The sequence below is a fragment of the Crocodylus porosus genome, unplaced genomic scaffold, assembly GCF_001723895.1.
Source record: "Crocodylus porosus isolate Cpor-Errol unplaced genomic scaffold, CroPor_comp1, whole genome shotgun sequence".
NCBI classification, from domain to species: Eukaryota; Metazoa; Chordata; order Crocodylia; family Crocodylidae; genus Crocodylus; species Crocodylus porosus.
The window spans coordinates 32,925,829-32,948,779 of NW_017728914.1; the positions used below are offsets into that span (position 1 = coordinate 32,925,829).

The 22,951-nt window shown below is 43.8% G+C and overlaps 1 protein-coding gene across 3 annotated transcripts in view; it reads right to left on the reverse strand.

Moving 5' to 3' along the window:
* MGAT4B (mannosyl (alpha-1,3-)-glycoprotein beta-1,4-N-acetylglucosaminyltransferase, isozyme B) overlaps positions 1-22,951 on the reverse strand; it is a 71,449-nt gene that overhangs the window by 25,816 nt on the left and 22,682 nt on the right. The window contains exon 1 of one of the 3 annotated variants that reach the window (XM_019535202.1): positions 1,200-1,407. The exons of the other annotated variants lie outside the window; for them this stretch is intronic. Coding sequence (XP_019390747.1) covers positions 1,200-1,392 — 193 coding nt within the window. The 5' untranslated portion in view covers positions 1,393-1,407. Of the gene's footprint in view, positions 1-1,199; positions 1,408-22,951 lie in introns of those variants that run through there. 3 annotated transcript variants of the gene reach the window in all.

The window sequence follows — 22,951 nt, forward strand, 5'->3', positions numbered from 1 at the left end:
ACTCGCCAATGCTGCTCATGGTACAAAGTACTAGAAATGAAGGAGCCCTCAGGGCCAGTCTGCTCCAGAGAGAGCAGCCAGGACCGAAAGCTATGTCTCCAGCTGCGTCCAAGGGCCCAGCAGCTCTGGGGACATGAATAATTAAGGACAAGGGTGCAGGACTCAGTCTGCGCAGGTGCTGTCCTTCACCAGATGGCAAGAGGCAGCTCTGGAGAGGATAAAAGCAAGACCTGCCATGGGAGGAGTGGGTCAGCCACTTAAAGAAAGCCACTCGATAAGGAACAGCCTCTTGGTAGAAGTGTTCTGCAGGTTACCTCTCCGATTACCAGTACAGCCGGCAGTGCCAGCCTCGCTGGAGTTCAGACCGGCGTTACCCAGAAGGCAGCAATGACCACAGGTGCACCAGGCCTTGCTAGCAGTCACCCCAGCATCCCTCAGCGCGCCATTCCTGCCTTTATTCAGCATCTAGATAAACCTGCTGGCAGAAACTGGGAGAGGATACAGCCTTTTCTGCCAGCGCTCAAGTGAAGGAGAGCTCTATCCCTCATTGACACCAAACAGAGGACCCATCACTCAGCTGCCCAGGTGCTTGAGGAAGATAAGCGCCTGCACAGTGATCACAGGATGAAAGGAAATCCTGGGGAGACAGGTTATGAACATCCCAGGGCAATGGCTCCTGGTGTTTCCAGCTGCCTGGAATAAAGTGGAAATAATGCCTGTTACCATATTTGTGTGGACTCACCCACAACTGCTCATCACTGGCACACTCAATGCACAGGTCTGCCCTCAGCACAGAGAAGACCCTCTCCTAAGCAATATAGGTCAACAAGGGGACATCACTGAGGGACTCCTGAACTGGGCCCATCTTCCCCAAACAAGTTTAACACAAGACCCTGATCTTCAAGGCTGGGAATGAGCCTTCAGTTATGGAGCTCACTTCCATTAAGTGTTTGGATGGCCAGGGATGGCCATGCTTAGTTCAGACAGACCTTAGGAAGGAAGGACCAGAAGTAGGGCAAGGAAGGAACCCCTTCCCACACAAAAAAACACACAAAAACAAGTACAGCCTACAGCAGTGATTAAGAAGGGATTCGTTCATAGATTGGGGACTATGATGGTAATTTAATCTGACCTCCATTACAAGATGAGCCAAAGAGTATTGTGCAGAGATTCAGATCACAAATTGCCTGTTTGCTTACACGGGCTGTAGTGGAGGGTGCATTGCAAATCCAAAGGTAGTTTTTGAGAGCACAGCAAGGCTTTCTCTGTCAAAGCGACTCTGCATGTCGGCCTGCTTTTACTCCCCCCCCACAAGCAGACAGAGAGACAATGGTTTTCAGTGGTTTCTGACGATATCTCTACAAGAGGCTGGAATGTGAAGCGGTTAACCATTTATGTTTCCCTGCATTTCTTCTTACTCCATTATTAATGAACCTGGTTACTTAGAAATTACACATGCTTGGATGACCACAGTTACAAGCTCCTGGACGGATACCAGCATCTGGATCACTGATCTAACTCAGAGCAAATTTGTACTACTGTATTATTATTACCATGAAGCTAAACTAATTTTAATACAGACTTATTTTATGTGCAGCTGTTCAGCCAATCCCACTTAGGACATGGGCTCTGTCTGCAGTGACAGGAAGATTGCAAGAAACCATTACTTGACATGCTTTGAATCTACACCACTTGTTCAATGCACACTTAAAAGCAGTTCAATTGCAATCAGCTCTATCCCTTCATGCAGGCTTTAAAAAAAAATCAGGGTACCACATAAGCACAGATTTATATAATCTATTTCTGACCCAAGTTGTCCCAATTTTTGCAGGCAGATTTCTCAATGAGGGATGCAATGTGAATTTTTAAATTGGAACCATCTGAGTTTAACATAAAACAAAGTCACCCTGGGCTAAAAACAACTTACAGCTAATTAGGTTAATGATGATTTATTCTTTTAAGTTGTAAAAGCTCCAAAAACATAAGTTTAGAATGCTTTAACATGTTTTACATTCAGATATAAACCTGTAATTGGCACCTTTTTTGTGTGCAAGACAGAATTAAAAACACAGGCAAAAGCAAGCACTGTTGAAATCATCCTGTTTTTAAAGTTTGCCTTTGCTGGTAGTTAACTGCTATGGCTCTGCAGCTAGTTTGGGGCTCCACCGTTCTGTAAACTGGACTGAAATGCTACACTGAAACGCTACACTGAAACTTCCTCATGCAGTTACAGGCATTTTAGACCAATTAACCAGAGAGGAGTTTGCATTGGCTTTGCCAGTTTTGGGGCCCAGAGAAAAGGGAGTTTAGAAAATAAGAATATCTACATCGTAAAACACAGTTGGATACAACGCTGTGTCCAAGACGCTGCAACACATTTCCAATCTACTTCTCTGTTTAATCCCTTCCCTAGTATAGAATACACAGGGGAAAACGTATTTTTAATTTTTAAGCATCTTTCCCAACAGCCCCCTCCCCCCCACAAACACTTTTAAAAAAAATACACTACTTAAAACAGGTACAGCTGATCTTCCTGCACTTGTCACAAGGTGTGGGGTTCTTGTTCACAGAAGGCTGCCTGCTGCCTTAAAAGGTGAAGACTTTACTAAAAGATTAAGAGATTTAAAATCAAAGTCTAACTAAAAATCAAAATGGTGCTCACAAAGGCTTTATCTAATCTGGCACACGAGAACCAGGATCACAGAAACATTATGAGAGCCAAAAAAGGGATTTTGTCCCTTCCACGGCCTTTCTATTTTACTTTGTGCATTAAACAGCAACTTTATTCAAAGAAAAGAGTCTAACCGGCTGGCTCCCCTTTCATCTGCAAAAGCTTTTCCACATCCCAGTGTGGGAGAGAAAACATTTAAAAATGTGTAGGTAGGGACGACTATTTATTGTTTGCAGACTGCTTAGCATAGCCCGTGGTCGAGGACCCTGCGACATAAACACTAGCAAATCAAATAATGACTAAAATCTGAGGATGTTGGACGTGTTCTTCATACCCTGGAAGTAGACGTAAGGCTTAATGGCTTTTGCTAGAGCGCTACATTCTGCTCATGGCAGAGTTAGCAGGAAATGTCACTGATTATTCAGTCATTAACGACCTGCCTGCTCAAGCAGAAAGCTGCACTTTTCATTAATGTGAAATGCTGATGCACAATCTGCCATTTTCTGCATTTCCCTGTAATGGTAGAAAAAGTGAAATTGTATCTGTTTTTCATACAGCTGTCCTGTAATGGCTCTCGCAGGTTTTTCACTTCCTTGTGAAATTAAACAGTGGCCTGTGATGAATTACAGCGAGTCCTGCTTGAACAGGTTGAGGCACAAATAGTAAAGCAAACGTAAGGATGGTTTTATTTCTTATGATTTCCCAGTAATGCAATTTCGTGAGTGTCAGCACATGATAACATGTAGATGGAAGACACTTCTCTCCTTACAAAAGAAGAGCACAGTTCCTAAGTGAGGGACAGTACTCTCTGAAAAAGCCAGTAAGAAAAATAGACTTGCTTTTAGCTGTGGGAGACAAGTTTGGACACAGAAGTGATTTGCAGCTAATTGGGCTGAACAAATTACTGTGCTGATATCTGTTCAAAATGGATCCCTTGCTATACTTGTAGATTCTGATCATCTGCATTTTTATTGTATTCCCCTCAAAGTACAAGACAATAATTACAAAGAGATAGTGCTCCTAAAACACCCAGGGACTTGAGTACTGTGGGCAACGGATACAAGTTCTCACTCCAAGAAGAAAAAAAGTAGGTGACTTGAGGATTTCAAGTACTGTAACCTATTGCTGTAGGCAGAAAACACACTGGTTTGAGACAAAGCCGATCTGTGCTGGACGGGAGTTCACAGGGTACCAGTGAGATAGGAGGGCACGTCGGCTGTACAGTGAACATACTGTGCTGAACGAGAAACCACAGGGCTGACTGGACGCCAAGCTTTGCACCTTGCCAGGTCTGGTATTTGGCTGTTCCCAGCGCTTTCTCCAGCCACCTATTTAGAAACCCGCTCTCTTTGGGAATCAAAGCCAGGACCGAGCAAGCTTGCTTAAAATTCTGCTGTGTGCAAACCCCACGCAGCAGAGCCAGCGCTGTCTGCATGCGAGCTGCGAAGATCGCTACTTGTCAACTGAAGGTGCCACTCACATTCTCAAGAGCAGGATGTATGAGAGGGACCAGGATGCGCCTTGCATAGGGCAACTGGGCTAAAAGAGCCACCACAACACTCTAGAAAGTCATAAAAGGTGCTGGGATCCCTGGTTGATACTTGGGCACCTACACACGCAGCCTGATTTTCAGAGGTGCTGAGCAGCCACCCGCAGACACACACGCATATAAACCCACCCACCCACCCACCCATGTCTTTTTCGAGGGAGAAGACCTGAGTATTTGTTTGGGGAAATAAAGCAAGAGGATCCTGCCCATTACATTCTGGACAAGGCAGTACCCATCTCATGTACAAATGAGGCTCTGCAGCACTGAATTTGTGGCTTCGCTCTTATTGAAGTTAATATAAATAGTAAAGGCAGTGTCTGTTAGCTGGGGAGGGATGCAACTTACTCAGAGGCTTGTTTCAGTGACAAGGCAGACACAGAACGTAATTCTCCAGCAGGAGAAAGTCACGCGGCATCGCAAGTGCAATTACAGTTCTAGCTCTGCAAACCTCCGAGACTTGTCTACATCCGCATTTGTCAGTCTTTTCATAACTCCCGTTCTCTGGTAGTCTTTCAAACCACATCACAGCCTCCTGGAAAGCCCTCTGTGCATGCTAAATATGTCAGCGCTTCAGGACCGATTAGCTTTGTTTTTATTCTTTGAAGATAACCTTTCCCAACAGAGCACGTTGAAGGCCAAAGCCCAAGACTTCCTTCTACTTCAAACCTTTCAGCACACGAGCAGAAAACTACGTCACTACTGTGCACAAAGCTTAACCTTATAAAACACATCAGATCTCAGCTTTCAGCAAGCTTTGACGATTTTGTTGTCAATTCTGCAATCTTGAGGGGCAACGTGGATTTCTGAGCGCAGAAAATTGATGAGACAAATATAAATGGATGTTAAGAAAATGCAAGTCCTGGGTCTCCGAGGCAAGCCTAGATAGTACGCAGTCTTTAATCCCAACCTGAACGGACCGCTCCCTCTGTTTTGTTTCAAATATGGATAACGGTGCTTATTAATCAAGCTAGAAGAGGTGCTATTTACCTTGGATAAAGTGCAGCTCTAAAATGCAAGAGTGTGAGCAGGCAGTGTTGCAAGGAATAAATAATGCAGTTCTGGGCACTAAATTAGCTAACAGTAGCACTCAAATTAAACATGGCACTTTTGCAATAACAAATGACTAATTCCGGACAGTTTTTGTGTTAGTGACACCAGGTGGTCTTGTCTGGAGTGCAAACACCCATTCTTTATCATTCTCTTTCAAAACTCCTACATAAAGGTTGCCCACTAATGCGAACTGTGGAAAGCAGGGAAACAAACTGCTAAATAAATCCCACACCCCAGTTCACTCGACTTACCAGGTCCTCATCTCCGCTTCAACTACTTCTCTGCTACTGCTCATGTCTCACACACCTTCACCTTGACCCCGCAGAACTAACAGGCACCCTTGAGTTCAGCTGATGTTACAGATGATATGTTCTGAAAGGTGAATGTTTTACACTGAGTCGGTGCCACTTTCACAGATCATACCTGTGAGCCTTCCTGGTTCCAGTTCAAAAGGCTGTAAGTATTGTACTAAGAAAGTTTCAAGCCATTTGCACTTTTCCTGTAAGTTATGTGAAATCTGGGAAGTAAATTCAGCTCCTGAAGTGTAAAAAAAGATTAGCCCTGTTTTAAGGTTGCAGTGAGATTTGCACTTCACTATGCAAGTGTAAACCCTCTTGCAGGGCTACGCAGGTGTCAGTAATGACTCCAGAATAAACTGCCTGTATTGTCAAGAACAAGCTTCACTGTTAAATTAGCCCTCCTAGCTGCTGGTGTGGCCCTGGGAGGAGGAAACCAGCTGCACAAAGTACGGTTTCAGAGAGCTCCCATCAGCAATCTGAGAAGGCGGCAATTCTGCTGGGCCATGTGGTACAACAGATCATGCTTGTGACAGCCCAGAGAAAGAGCGCAGGAACATACTGGCTTACTTAATGGGAGGTCAAAATGGTTAGCTGTCCCCAGATGGGGCAACAACAAAAACGGCCTAGTCCTTGGTGCATCAAGTTTTAGAGGCAGATTAAGGAATAACTCAAGTATTCGTGTTGTGACAGCAGTGAGATGGATGGATTCTGACTCCTCTAGGTACTAGGTCTCTATTTTATTATTGAAACATTTTAAATTGAAAAGTTGTAGGATTAACATACACAATCCACCAAGAACACCCTAAAATACTTCAGACTTACCACACTGGGCGACAGGTCAACCGACACTCTGGGCCAGATGTGCAGTGGGTCTCAGCACCCAAAACAGATGTTAGGTTTTTGCAAGAGGTTCTTGGTGAAGGGGTGGCCTCCTAGGATCTACTCGTCTCTCCACAAAACCTCTTTGGTCAGGTGGCTAAACCCAAATTGAGCCTTTTTTTTGGATTCTTTTTTTAATACAGATTTTTTTTTAAATCCTAACATGAAAAACTTAAGCTTTAAGTTTGTACTTTGTTGGTAAAATTCAAAAGGAGACAATAAGACAGGATGGGGGGGAGCACCCAATATTAATAGCCATGAAGACAATCCTTTTACCATGTCCACATCCAAGATCCACGTTTAGTTTGAGGTACTGGAGCAGCTACAGAAAACAAGCCTTTTTCCGTAGTGTCTAGTACTATGAACTTTAGGGAGTGGAAATATCCTATTAAAGCCCTTTTGTTATGTGCCTCATCAGGAAAAGAGCAGATAAATCACCATGGAAGTGTTCTGAATCTCCTTTTTAAAACTCTAGTCCAAAATAGAAATGGTGCACAGATAACCTTCAGCCTCTCTGTACCTACCATACACTTTGTCTGCACATTGCTATTTTAACATTAATTCTAGGAATTTGTTCTGGAGTGATGCATGTTCTAGGAATAATTAATACAATTTAAAAACCACATTTTAGGCTTCATATTAAAGAATTATTCTGTTTTGCATCAGCCCATTCATCAAAATGTTCATAACCTAGACTGTTTTCCAACCATCTTTTTTATATCCTCTCCGGACATAATTGTGCTTTCTCAAGTGAAGAAAAAACTTTGTTTTAATTATTTATACCCCATTACTATGCTCAAGAGAATTAAGAGCTCTTGAGTACTAGATCTCCCATTTAGCTGCCTCCCTTAGATGGGTGATGCTTTCACCGTTAATTGTATGAGAGCTAAGTGACACATGCTCATTATTTGTTAAACGATATCAGCGTTCCCTCTTCAGAAAATATCCTGACCAGTCATCATTCATCACACACTGGACACAAATCACCCAGGAGACTCAGGGAATTCCAGCTTGTTAATCAAAAACCAAAGAAAGGACATACTATATCCTATTTCACAAGGTTAGAGGCACTTATGCCAAATGGTAATGCAGTACAAGTAACTAAATAATTAGTAGTATTTGAAAGCTCATTGGAAAATTCTGCTAGGCTTATACATGGAGGCACGAGATCCAAAGCTAACAGGGGGAAGGAGATCCACACATATTTTCCAGGTCACCATGACATGAAAGCCAGTACTGTAACTTCTCTTTTGTGTTCAAACCTTGTCTCTGAGGTTTGCTCTTAAACAAGCAACTCCTTTACTTGTTAACTAACTTTTCAAAAAGAGGTGATCAGAGGCAGGATCTGCGCCTAAAATAAACTGTTTCATTTGGTGGAAATGGCATTTTGCACAATGTCAGGATCTGTAAAACCTAGAAAGCACGTTTCTCCAGCGGGCAGTCTTCAAAACAACTCAAGGCTAATGCAGGATCTCCCTCCCCTCCATCCCTTCTGACTGAGACCCCCAAAACAGGTGCCGTTTTCCAGAGCTGCTGCAGGAGCCCCTTGCCCATAATCTGGTCTTGCATGAGAGGGCACCGAGCCAAGCCTCCAGAAGCCTTATCACTTCCTTGATCCAGCTGCACACCATTAGACTGATTCACTACCTCAACTCAGCCTCGTCCACCTGGCTCTCGACCAAAGCCCTGGCCGCCTGGCTGGGCCTCCACGTTGTCTGCTTGGTGTCGTGCCTCTTGGTCGAAGTGAAAGCTGCCCTCCCTCTGGATGCCTTTACTGCCCCAGGGGACCACCTCCACTCACCTCACTAGACAGACCCCCTCTCATCTGTCCACTACTTAGACCCTTCACCTTGTAACAAACTGTGGACCAGCTGGGCCACCAAGGGAGCACTCTGAAAGGGGGAAGAGAGACAGCTGGTCCTACGCGTGTAACCCCTTGAAGATTATTGCAGGGAAGACGGGTTCAATCTGGTGATACAGTGTTTTTGATGCCAACTTGTGTTTGATGCTCAGCCCCTGGGAAGGCTGCCCATTTTTGCATGTTAACTCGTGTATTAAATATTTTTATAATAAAAATTTAAGTAGTCAAAAGTCTCCCTCTCAAACAAGTGCACCTGGTAACTACCACTATCTAGAGACCTGAAGAAGAATGCACGGCAGCCAGAAGTCTATCCCAACCATACAGATGGGCCAACAAAAGATGATCACGCATAGAAATCCTTGTGATAGTCCAAGAAATGCACAAGAGACAGCTACAACATCACTCCAACACTATCACAGCCTAGATGTTTTCCTATGTTGACCTACCACCTGCTATTTACAGTGCACTGGATAAATACCTGTTGCAAAAATTTGAAGTTCGTTTCCCTGGAGGCACGCGAAGAAATCTCAGACACACACTTATTAGCAGCACAAAAGGTGTATTTGCAAATAGGGTCGGAGCAGTTTACTTCGAACCCCTGAGGAAATTCTCAGCTGGTATTTTATTCTTCCCCTCCTGGGCACGTGTGCAGAAACAGGAACTCTTTACAGCTCATTTTTGTTTCATACAAACATGTATGTGGTTACATCACTTCATCCATCGCATATATATTATAATTAACTACTTAAGCATGCAGGGCGGATAGGTAAATATGCATCAGCTAATTGCGTGCTCAGAAAGTTCTTTAGGTCACCAAGAGTTTAAATCCCCCCCCCTTTCAAGGACACAGTCAGTTGAATTCCAGCTTCTGTAATCTGCATGAGAAGGACCAGGGGGAGTGTGGGGGAGGGAGTGATTTAGTATAAGAAAAACTGTAACAAGGCTGGCCAAGGAAAAAAAAGTCCTTGGCAGTGTTTTTTTTTTTTATCAGGTGCAAGATGCAAACTGTGCATTTCTAACAACATTCCATTTCTAACAATATTCTAACAATACTCCATTTCTAACATACCTATGGCCCAATTCAGAAAAGCCTCTCGCAGGAAAAAGGTGCATGTTTAGGTCACAAAGAAGTCAGTGAAACTTAAGCACGTACTTGAAGTCCTTTCCTGAACAGCGGACGAAGGCTTAGAGAGGGCACTGAGTGTTGACACAGGTAGAGTTTAAAGCCTGTAAATTAGCAGATTTACCAAATCAGTAACTAGTAGCAAACTCCTTGTTCCACAAAATGCCAAAGCGTTGTAACCAATGTCTGTGGGACAACCAAGCCTTTGAAGTACAACCCAGCTTTGAGTAAGCCTTCCTCAGGGCTGCTGTGCTGATCCAGCACCTTGCCAGTGCTGCTAGGATGTTCGTTCCCAACTCACAGCCGTTCTTCCAGCCCTGTGCAGACCCGAGCTCTTGGATTTGAAAAAGACAGCCAGCGCAGGAACTAAAACACCACTCTGCTCAGCCAAATGTGTCAGCCTTCATAAGAGACTCATTAAAAAATCAGCCTGTCTGAAAAAATGATCATCAAGCAAAGGAAATGCTCCTACAGACTGCAAGCTGTAGGCTTTATTTTTTCCTTTTTAATTCAGTCATTTATTAAGAGACTGTGGTATATTTAACAACATTTCAACCTGACACAGCTCTAATAATGAGCTGAAATCAGGATGTGTGACTGGTTGGTGAAAAACCACTAATTAAAGAAACACTCACTAACACCAGTTAGCATTTTTGCTGTAGAATGTGCTGCCCTGCTCATTAGATTTCAGTTTCTTCCCAGATATTCGTCCCCAAAGGAAATAATAAGGAAATTGGGAATAAAACAATGTTTAATGCAGTCCACCTTGTTTTCCCAAAACTCCAAAGCAGGAGCAGCTGCGGCAGCCTGTCTGTTCAGGAACCGTGCAAACTGCACCTTCCTGAATTTAGCAAACCACCTCTCAGGGATTTGCAACTGTGTGCATACACATGCACGCACATGGCATGACAAATACACTCCAATGCCATAAGAGAAGGAGGGACAATAATCAGTCTTCTGAGATACAGACTGAAGCCAAAATGGTGCTGCGAGGCTGAGGCTGGCAGGACAGATGCCACAGTTGGATGGACAATCTGTAATCTCTTTGGAGAGAGAGGTGATGCATCCGACACTCACACCTAGTGTCTCTAGTTTTAGAGAAGGGTGAGAATCTAAAATTGCAAACTTGCCATCACCCTCTCCCACAACCAGTCTCCCCAGTGCCAATCCTTCTGTCAGATCCAGGAGAGCGAATTGAACTGAACAGTCCAGGCCTCACGCTCATCTTCAACATTTAAATGGCACAGAGCTGAGGGACAAGAAAAATGTTATGATGAGGGCTAACTCGCTCCATTTCTGCAGAGGAGAATAATATCTTGCTAGCCTCTTAAGAGTGCTCTGAACATCAATCAGGTAGCTATGAAGGAGAACCAGCTGACAGTTTAAGATCTGCAGAAAGCTTCCAATAAGGTCCCTTACAAGAAGCTATTATAGATGTTAAGTATACACAGGGTCAGAGGTAAAGCATTGTCACAAAGCCAATACTGGGTAGCAGACAGAAAAAATGCTGCATTTAAAATGGGCTTTTCCATTACTGCACAGGTTAGTGTTAGGGAGTCAGGAGGGTTTGCATTAAGTCTCATGTTGGTCATCAATAACTTGGAAAAGGAGATGAACAGCAAAACATCAAAATACACAGACACAAAAAATGAGCTGGGTTAGTCAAGGCCAAAAATGTCCAAGAAGAACTTCAGAGACCCAAACAAGCTGAATGAATAAGCTGCAGGATGCCAAATGAACTTCATTCAGTATCATATGAAGGCAAAATGAATGAATGTTGCGGGGCAAAATTTAAGCTACTGCTTGCATGGTCCTAAATCAAGACTATTTGCTAGAAAGGGAAGCCAGGACTTGAGTCTGCAGTTACAGGGAGAAAAATGTTAGGCTGCAGAGAGAAGGGGCTGGAGAAAAGCAACAAAGAGAACATTATAACATCATTATGCAAGTCAGCGACAGCCTAATCTGGAATAATGCATGCCGTACTGGCCATCTCATCTCACAAAGGATATTACAGAATTGAAGTGGGTTTAGGAAAGGGAGATGAGAGTAATCAAGGGCCTGAAAAACTCAAGACTGAAAAGATCAAGACAGCGCAACCTAGAAAGGACACGAAGAAGAGGGGGCATGATAAAAAGGCATATAAAACAACCAGTGCAACACTCCCAGCTTCTGCTCTTGCTGCATCATGACAGAAGATCAAAGGCTATTCTATTGAAAGGTTGCAAATGTAGAAAAATAAGTGCTTTTTTCACACATCATACCCTGGAACTCACTGCCACAGGAAAGCATCAAGACCAAGAATTTAACAATTTTCTGATACAAAATGGACATCTGTATGCACCTCAAGCCTATCTGATTACGCAAATTAGTTATAGTGAAACTACTGGAATATATATTAAAGCCTCGTGCTTTAGGCCTGAAGCCAAGCCTATTAAAGAGTGCCGAAAATATCAGCACAGGGGCACGTCTGCTGTCTCTGGGTGCTCTCAAGTCTTCAACTAACGCTCTCAGTGTTGGTCGTTGTCAGTAACAGCACACTGGGGTAAGCGTACTAGGCAATTCCTATCCTCCCATAATTCCAGACACTTGGAAAGAAGATCCAGAATTACCCTAAATCTCTCCTTGTTGTACATACTACAGGTTTTTATGGATACTGAAACCGCAAAGTTTCTTTCTTCCCCAAAGCAGCACTAGTCCATTAGCAATCTAATTATTCTACCTGCACAGCACAGATAAAAGCTTTCTAAGCATTTTCTCTCATACATACAAAGCAAAAGCTTTGCTGGTTTTTTTTAATGCCTTTATTTGATTGGGGAATAAAAACAAGCTGGAAGTGAACAAAAGAACGTGTTAACAGAAGCCATGGGCCATTAAACCTAAAAATAGCCAGCATGTTATAGGATTTCTGAGAGATGCACACAAACTATACACTGAAATTTTGGTCTAAGTTGATCCCTGTCCTTTGAAGACCCAAGGAAAAAGATCCCTGGTCTATTTTAACTTGTGACTTTTCTAAGACTCTCTCTCTCTCTCTCTCTCTCTCTCTCTCTCTCTGCGGACATAGCCTGGCTGATCTCAAGGAACGCCACGATGGGACAACAGGCGCAAGCTCATCACCGTCTCCTTCTGTGACGTGTGGCAAGGCCGTCAACCTCAACCCACCAACTCTGCTAGAGGTTCTCTCAAGGGTGGGACTATGCAGCTTTACCTATGATGGGAAACAAGACATATTTTCAGGTATTTAAGGCACAGTATGAATACTGATATTTCAAATCTTTCAAATTGCAGCACGTCAGCCCAGAAGTGCGTATTACACCATCAGTGAAACTCTCCACAGCATAGCTCTGGATACCAGCTTTAAGGTTTACTGCATGTGCCCCTTGGTAATGGTAGTTTACTTAAAAGTCAAGCAGCGTTAACTCTGCCCTCAACGACGGGCTGATGGCCCTTCACATGACTTTTTTCTCCATTCCTTTGCGATACGGAGTTCACAATGGTTATCAAAATAGATCGGTCCAAGTTTTATGTTCTACAGTAACCCAAGTCGGCTAGTTCAGATGGCAAGTCTACAGCACTGCTGTGCTCCAGAAACGGCTAGAAAGGCGGGTTGCTCAGAAGTGAGCCAATTGTGCTTCCCTTACAGAAAATAAAGAGTTACAAGAAGGGCAGACACCTGACAGTTCCACAGGAACCTCCTGTTTCATTTTAAAATTAACTTAATTACAGGAACAGAGACCTTGTTCAGCAAAAAACCCACACATCTCTAAAGTCATACCACTAAATAGCCACTCTGTCTCCCTCATCAGCTTGAGTAAAAAGGAATTCCTCCAGGAAGACAAGCTGATCTTTGGAAAGGTTGCCTTGTTAATCATCTCTCCCCCTCTTACTGCAGCAGCTGTCGTTAATTGCCTGTGAAGGAGTTAAAATAAAATTTCTTGTTAATCCTCCTCTTAACATTGCTGCAATCCAACAAAAACTTTTTCTAATTACCACGCATCACTGAGACTTTGCTCTTCTGTAGCGATGGATGATCAGCTAGACCCGGCCTTAAGAATACATGGAGTTTGGTACATCCATTTGCAGGTTTACTGGTAGTACATTTCAGACAGTAATTTTATCATCACCTCTGTCCAACAAACAGAGAAATTAAAAACAAAAACAGCACATTGTACCCACCGCTCCAAGCAATGCATTTTGGTACTTAGTCATGTGTGGGAGGTTTTTTCCACCTTAAAACGTTATTGTCAAGACACTCCAATTTCCACAAAAATAAAATAGAGGCAGATATTGGTCCTCTTCCTTTATATAATCTCTTTTCAGTGACTGTTCTGCATTGAAGTTACTAACAAACACAGTGAGCAGAAATTTTCGAACGCTTGGGATTTAACTCAGGGGCAGGCAAAATGTGGCCCACGGGCCGCATGCGGCCCGCCAGCCCATTCTATCCAGCCCACAGGGCCCCTATATTTTAGAAAATTAGTATTTATCTGCCCCTGGCTGCCTGTCAAGCAGCCCTCGATGGCTCACCATAACTCAGCAAGCAGCCCTCCACCCAAAATAATTGCCTGCCTCTGGTTTAACCAATAGTGTATAAAGCTGATGACATGTTTGAGAACCTTGAAGAACTTTAGGAAAGTCAGAAAAACATTCTGTTGAGGAGAAATTGAGCACAGGTTAGTTAGGGCACTTGTCGCATGTCAACTGAAAGGCTTTGCCAGAGACTTAACAGAAAAGCAGGATGAAATACTGGCTCCACTGAGGTTATTAGGAGCTAATTTCAATAGAGTCAAGATTGTACCCAGCCCGTAAGTCATTTGCAATGCATCCAAGAATGCACCCCCAGGGAGGGATGCTCAGAGTGGCCCCACTAGACACCAACTCTGCTGCTGGCAGTTCCCGTAAGTTGAATTTCTTGTCTATGCAGAGACAATACAGAGGCAAACAGATTACAGTTTCTCTATTGTATTTGAGTCTGGTCACATGCAGAATTGTGCTGGCGGGTAGAGAAAAAAATTCTGCTTTTAAACCACTAGCCACTGATCCTGGGGTGAGCAGAAAGAATTGCATTTTGTTTTTGTCATTTAAAGTAACTGGCAGGGTGCCCAGAGCCATTGCGTGGGCATCTTTTATACCATGTAAAAAAATAAATAAATAGTCAATGGACACAGCATGAAGATTTGGAACATCCATTTACCCAGGTGTGAGCCTGCTACCCCAGTGTCCCATGGCTTAAACTTGGTTCTTCCCAGAAGAAAACCACAAGGCATTACCATGGAAAGCATAAAACTTAAGACTGCTGGATCCAGGCGCACATGCTATATTAAGTCTGTCACTATTTTCAAGCTGAGATAATTCTTCCTGGGGAGAAAAGCACAGAGAAAGACACAGGCTGCTGGAACAGCAGATTAGCTTTCTCCTCACCCCTACTCAGCAGCTAAGAGACTATGGGAAAGCGATACAGAAGTAATGGAGACCCTCCCATCTCACAGCAGGCAGATGGCTTTAGAAATAAGAGAAGAAACAAGGTTTCTTTAGGTTTATTAGATACCACTAGGCTAGAGGGAGAAGACGATGGAGCCCTCCGGGACCAGCATGTTAGCAGAAACCTCACTCTTTCCCCATTCCAGTAATCAGGGCTGGCACAGAAAGATGGTGGGAGAAGTAGGCTATGCAGCAGCATGTTGCCCTTGGACTTCATCGGTGCCCTTCAGTCTCTTCTTTCACTTCTGAACTCCAGCTAGGCGATGCTTGGTGCATTTTTCAAGCCTGCATACAAACCAGTTCTTGCTTTGCTGATATTTATAGCCTGCAACAAAGCCACTCCAAATTCAAGGTGACATTACAATATGCTTTATTTCACCAAAATCCCTAAAATGCTTTTTTCCCCCCCAGTGACTTCCGTCAAGGCGAGCAGTGAGATCAGCGCAGGGAGAAAGGTCAAGGCAGAACAAAACACTTCTCACAAGGAAAAAAGAAAATGAAAACCCAGACAAAAAAATACCTATTCCAAATATCCCATCTACCTAGGACTAGTCTATTTAAATTCAGTTGAGTTTTCAACAGTTCACACGTGGTTACCTTTTACTGGTGGTATAAATAAGGTAATGCTGATTGTTCTGTGTGCTGCTATAGCTCAATTTTCCAGACTTTACACCCAGAGGGAAGCCATGGAAAAGACAGATTTGATCTGACATGTTTAGCTGCTACCAGGAAAACGCAAGGGGGGCTTTCTTCATTCAAGGAGAAAAAGCCAGCTCCTTCCAGGAGCTCACAAAATGCACCCCCACCAATCAATGTCAGAGACCATGAAGGATTTTTCCATGGCAAACAACAATTACATCCTGTGACGGACTCCGGCACAGAAAGCACCAACACAGCTGGGAACGCTTAAAAGAGCATGCATGCCTTCCAAGATGCAAAGTTAAAAAGGGAACAGCAAGCCAGGGAAAGGAGGATGCAGTCTTCTGCGCAGAGCTGCATCTTGCTTACATGAACCCTGTGTCAGCCATCCCTTAGAAATGATCAGCGATAGGAACCATGATTTATTTTCTATTGGAGGCAGGAAGATTTGCTCCAAAGTTCAGACAAGAGAACGTGCCCTTTTCTCGACTGGGAAATTAATGAGACAGGAGGGGACTGAATGCAGGGAGGAGCACAGACTGAGGAACAGACACAAAGAAAAGGGTTCGGGATTTAGAAGGGTTTCTTTGGGGTTTGGGGAAGGTGAAAGGGGGAAACTCAGATGTTGGGCGCACAGATTTATCCCAAGAGCTGAAGGGACATGTAGCTGTGCTTTATGCCCCGAGTATATGCAAGCAAAACATCATTTGTGCTGGTGGAGCTATGCTCTGCTTGATACCATCATCAGATGCACTGGTGCAAATCGCAGCTTAGGATGCTTGATTCTGTTTACACTGAGCAACAGCCCTGGGCCAGCTGGCTCCATGGGCACCAGTGGGTTAAACCAGAGCAAACACCCTGGCAGGGATGTAAGACAGCTTCAAAGTATAAAAAGGAAACAAAGACAGTAGGGCTTGTCCCTGCCTCTTTTGCTGTGTTCTCAGGAAGAGACACTCTTGAGCCCCAGCTACCCACTCCCATTGCACTCACAAGCACCAGAGCAGCTGCACGGAGGGTATGCCCTGTGACAGCTCTCAGCCATGCTGGTGACAGGGCTGACTCAGATTAGATGTGGGCCACAGGCTAGTTTTAAAGATAGAGCAAATAAAGCTCCCAGATGGGCCCCTGGATTTATGAGTAGAAACACCCTTCTGGCGAAAACCCCTCTGAGATTAATAGGAGCTTGCACAGGGCTTGTTATGCAAAAATATCTCTCGTGTATATGAGTAATGTTGTCCTCCAAGTGTCCCTGGCTCGCACGGCCAGAGTGTGCTCAGTACACTATTTCCAGATGTGTTTGCAAGCCTATTCATTGAGGTTCCTTTTTTAGCTAAGTCATGCAAATGCTATGGCCTAATTGGATTATTCACCGTAAACAGTCAGAAGATACTTCACAATTACATCAGATCAAGGCAATGGGGAACTCTGTTAATCCAATCCATGTTCTCACTGCTAGAGGTGGTCTCTCCAAATCAGTCTGATGCACCAGTCGGCAGAGCTCAAGGAAGCTTGCCTTGCCATCGGCTCTGCTTTACAGGTTCTGCAGCACAAAAAAAATGCTCCAAGCCTTTGCAGCTCTTTGACCCCTGTGATTGGGGAACGCACTGGGTACTCAACCAGAGCCAAGGAAAAAAAGATTTAAAAAGCATTTCAAGCAAGACAGATATATATGACTCCCAAGAACAGACTGCATCTTGAATCCAAGGTTACATCCATACAACCATAGCAGTTGCATCCTTGTAAATGTGCATAAGAAAAATCAGAAAATCTGAGTGCATCTTCAATTCAAGGATGTCTTATATTCAAAGGAATAAGGTAACCCCATTGCTTTGCCACATTTCTTATTTGAGCACAAAACACAAAGGCTGGGATCCTCAGGGAGTTAAATGCCCAAATCTTATTGAACTTCCCTCTAGAATGCTCTGAAAATCTCAGTCAAATTATTCCAGAGCGGCCAGCATCTTTTACAGAGAATCACTGAGGCTTTAGTTCTTCCACGGTGTACTTTCTTTATTTGCTCTTTCTCCCTTCCAGAAATGATGCCTTAAAATGTGATTTTAATAAAGTGTGCTTTCCTCTTTGAATCGGTAAGAATGCAATAAAATCTGCAAGATATAGGAATTTGCTCCCTCCTAAGAAGCTTTTCCTTACTGCTCACTTCTACTACATGTTAAAAGTTAAATGATTTAGGTTTTTTGCCATAAGACAGGGTTTTTTAAAGCTTTGTCTGCTCTGCTGCTTATTTTCCCCATCTAATGTCATAATCCTATTTGTGGCATCAGAGTGGGTTGCTGTGCAAGTGATTATGAGGGCAAAAGAGTAAAGACAAATTCTGCAAGTATCCTTAGCAATAAAGAATTAAGGAAGAAATCAGAAGGAAAAAGGAGTCCTAATACGAAGAGTTTCCAAACAGAACAGTTATCAAAGTGTGCCGCAAGGCACCGATTCCTTTTATTATTCAAAGAAGCTGGTCAAGATTGAGTAAAATATTGAAGCTCACACTTAACTTAAAACACATGCTATCTCACTGACTTCAGTGTGACTATCTAGGTGTTTAAACTTAGACATATGTCCAAGTCCCTCAAAGAATCCAAGCCTGAATGGACTCCATAATGCTTGGCTAGCAAAGGAAAGCACAGACTGGCATTCTTACGTGCTGACACCAACAACAGTATTAAACAAATTTGCTCCAGTGTTATGGGGAAACACAACTCTGTTAACACACAAATGGATTGACAATGGAGATTAGCATTCCTAACTTCTCCTATACCACAAATCACATAGATGTCACATGGAAACATTTTGCACTTGGCACAATTCTCACTAATTTCTAGGCATCAGCCTACTCCCATCACCAGCACCTGCTAACAGTGCTGCCCCCTGCTCAGCATGGACCTGAAGGTCAGACAGCAATGCAAAGGTATAAAGCCACCCTGTTACACTGCATAATGAAATTATTCATTTGGAATAAACATGAGCAGTCAGACTGCTGGCTCCCATCACCATTTTTAAACATGTCAATTAGCCAACTCCTAACAGGTTCATAAGGCATGTTGTCTGAACTGCGGTGGCAGCCAGTGGTATACTCACACATCCACTCAACATTGCTACAGCAGTGTTAGTATTGATGGGGATTTAAAAAAAAAATCTATTTAGTGTACACTGGACCATAGGGTTTGTGCAGTGCTTTAACTTTGCAGAGCAATACACAAGTGATGCTGTTATACTCCAGTTTCTCCTTAAATTTTATTTTCCTTTACTGTAGGCCTGGCATTCCCTCAGTGAGAAATAAAACCATTTGGGGAATTCTAATGAAAACCAGAAAGCTGGAATGTACTGAGTGGACAAGCCAGATTCACACCCACATTATCTACAGTAAGAGCTTCAGCAAATTTGTGTAATGCCCAGCATTATAGAAATGGATTTGAAAGGAGAAGAACAGTTGGCAGGGATTAAGCAAGTAGAAAAGGCAAGCACGCACAAAAAAAGGAGGATTCTGGGCAAATTAATGGAGCAGAAGGAATAACTGGGCATGCCCTCTGGTCTCCGATATCACTTCCTTTATGAAAGGAAGTTATGTCTCATTATGGGGGAAGCAAATGTCATAAAAGATGACTTTCACCTTCTACTGGGTTCACTTGAAGTGCTGGGCCAATACAAACTCTCAGGCAAAGCAAAGGAAATTTCATTCTGGAAGATGAATACTCCACTCTTTATACGTAAAAGGTAAAATACCAGGCTCCATCATAACAACCCCTCCTAGGAGAAAAGGAAGCCCAGAACAGGTCTATAATAATAAAATAGTTTTCTTCCACCCAGTTATAGTATCCAGAGAAGGTTACCTATGATTCAGCAGCCAATATGTTCTAAGAATGCGTGGCCCATGCCCCTCCATTTCAAACTGTTTTCTGCAGAGAAAATATGGGGTAATCCAGTATTTGAAGTGATCAGTATAACTACGCTATAGCAAATATAGACTGACAGCAGAATTACTGTCATAAAAAGACAAATTTAAGATCCTCTAGTTCCATTTTTCCTTCAAGGCATGAGTATACTATGAAACAACTATACAGAAAAAAAAATGCTCTCCACTATTTAACATCACTTGATGTATTATGAAATTATCACCTATCAAAAGGCACCCAAAGAAGACTATGATAAATTAATGAGGATATAGAAAGTTACTAAACTGAAAGAGGATATTTTTGACTATCTAAACAAACAGAGGCAAGCTTTATACTCAGACATGGTTTATACCAAATCTCAGCTATAACCTAGTTCACTGACTTATTCATGAAACCACTACATGGGAGCAATTGCTTCTAATATACTTCAGAACCGAATCCCAATATACATTGTAACATAGCTGGCTCTATCTTGCGAAAACAGTGGCTCAAGTTCTGCTCACCCATGCCTTGCTATAGATTATGGAAATGTAGCAGGTATTTGAGTCACCAGTCAAAATCCAACTTTCTGTACACTGTTGGGCAAATGGAAAGATGCAAGGCAACACCGATAACTGCCATTCGGAAAATAACGGAGGTGTGGAGAAGGATGGCACAGATCGTGAGTTCTGCACTGGGGAACGTACTGACAGCTGAGCCAGAAAGATGGGGAAGAGGAGGGCAGCTTGGGGAAGTTTTCCTAGCTTCCATCCCTTTAGGCTTACCACTAATTTCATTATAAAATAATGGAGCTTGCAAGCTTTTTATAGAGATACATTACTCAGGTGACCTAGGCACACAACAGGCTCAACAAGAAGTTTATCTTGCCTCCTGAACACACTATAAAATAACAGAAGCAGAGAAACAAAAGGCCAAAGAAATGCAACAGGCCTTGCAGACTAGTACACAGGATAGCTCCTTTGGCAAAAGCAAGCCCCAACAAGTCACAAGGCTTTGTGGATATTGTTATATGTCTCCTATTTACCGATGTACCTGCCCACCTCTTCCATCCACTCGCTCACCACACATGCACAGTTTCTGCCAAGCAGTGGGATGTATTAGTTCTGAAAGACTCAGTCCACCCCGTAACTCCTCCCTCCTGACTATGACTCAATGCCTTTCCTCACTCCAGGCACTGAATCCACTCTTCTGGGACTTCACCTGTCAATACCTAAGTAGCAGCAAATAAAAATATGCCCCATATGCAGACAGGAGGTTGGAACCATCTGCTACTATAATTTAAGTATCTTCACCTGCAGCTAGTAATAAGGACTCCAGGGTTCTCTTGTTGCTTGGGAGCTTTCTGCTTTAATAAGTTAGAAGTCCTCATCTGCAGAAGAGAAATGACCTACCTTGCAATAACTGGGGCTCTGTGATGCACTGTCCTTCTGCACATTCCTTTGTGGGGGCCAGTTTCACCTGGTGGCCCTGAGCTCCAGCCACATCTCTACAGGATGCATGTGACCCACACCTGTGGGCAAAGGGCAGCGAGCACCTTCCATCAGGCTGAGGCCGAGCCCCAGCAGCTGAACTTTGGGTACACAAGACTCCAAGGAGGGAGGGAAGACAAGCCGTGGAGCACACATATGGAAAACACCCCTTGAAAAAATATGGATTTCACATATCGTTTGCTTCTCGGCATTCAAAAAAAAAGAAAAGAAAAAAAAAAGGTTGATCCCCCTGCCTCTCTGGCTGTTGATTAAGGACAGAGCCACGTTGTTGTTCATCATCGTCTGCTACTGACTGCTCCATGACGTGCTGCCAGGACATGCAGGCCTTGCAGCCTGCCCTGAACTCCAGTAGGCTGTTGTGCACGTGCACTTTTTTCAATGGCAACAAGCTTTGCTGAACCTATCCACAGGGAGCATCTGGATGGCACACTATTTGCAGTGCCCTTCCACCACGCTGGGGATGACGGCATGGGTAGGGAAATAATTCAGTGCACCTCCCAGGGCTGTCTGCCAGGAGTCACCACTGATTTTAGCTTGCCCTGCACACGCAAGTGCTGTCAGCCATACAGCATCACCTTCCAAAACAAACCGTGCTGGGATGCTACTGCGCAGTAATGCTGAATACTGTGCAGTCATCTAGTACTTGGTTATACGCAAGCACTGAATGACTATATGCAGTAGGAATTGCACTGTGGGTGGCTTGTGTAGTACCCACAGAGTATCAAATATAGCCTTGAAAACCCACAGCTTTTCATCAGCCAAAAAAAGGTGAGCCGTGACTTTTGCTCTCCTGAGGTTTGCTGCTATTACTGTGAGCATGTAGGTGAATACCTTCTTGAGTATTCACCAAAGTAGGGGCAGCCTACACAGGTCTTTCCTCAAGACAAGGCAGTCAAGGCCTCGCACTGGGGGGGGTGGGGCGCTCACACTGGGTTGAGAAGCTGAGCTATTATGGGCCTCAGGTACATTTTTGGGGTGGTGTGATGGTCACGTGAAAAAACCCATCCTGAATGTAAACCCCTTACCTTATACCAGGGAAAGGATTATGGTGCAAGCCCGTGGATTTCTCCTTACCTATGAATGAGTTGCCTATAAATGAATAACTGAAGGCCAAAGAGGTTCCTTTCCTCTTGGGACCAGGAACTAACATCTGGAGAAACCGCTTCACCAGTACTAATAGGGAAGCATCTTAACACCCATCTTGGTGGGGTCATCTGATCCCAGAAGTCTTTCCTGCCCAAGTGCAAGACCCTATAATCTGTAAGGTCCCTTCCAGCCCCTAACAACTATGAAACCTGCTGGAGTGAGGGTCCACCAAGAGGGACAAGGTAAAGAGCTGGGGTAGGCAATGAGAGGAACTGGATGGCATATCCAGCAGCACCTGTGACCTACTGGTTCATAGAAATATGAGGCCATTTGGGTCTCATGGGCAAGTAGTTCTTGCAGATAGCTGCAATCAACCTTGAAACCTCACGAGTTGGGACTGCTGATCTAGAGTAAAAGCTGCTGTTTATGCCCAAAGGTAAGGGTTGAGATGGTTACAAGACATTTTCTCTGCCTGTGGAAGCATGGTCTACTCCTAGGCAGCTCAGAAACTTTCTGGTGCAAGGAAAGAGAACTGCAAGGCCAGTCCTTAAAGGATACAACCCTGCAGCCAGCTGAGTTTTCCTTTAGGTGCTAGGGTGGGAGCAGCATCACCAAAGTCTTTCAGCACATAAAATGCCATCCATCTCCACAGTGAACCAACACCAGAATGACCATGGCAAGATTGTGACTGTTGCCATCAACCAAGAAGCTATTTCGCCTGCAACCAGGGCTGCATGCAAATTGCTCTTGGTGACTGCTTGGCCTCCTGCTTCTAGTGAGGACACAGAAAACAGAGAGTAAGAAGCTGTCCTACCGGCTTGAGAGATTTCATAGACATCAGGGCTGGAAGGGACCTCGGGAGATCATCGAGTCCAGCCCCCTGCCCAAAGGGCAGGAAGTCAGCTGGGGTCATAGGAT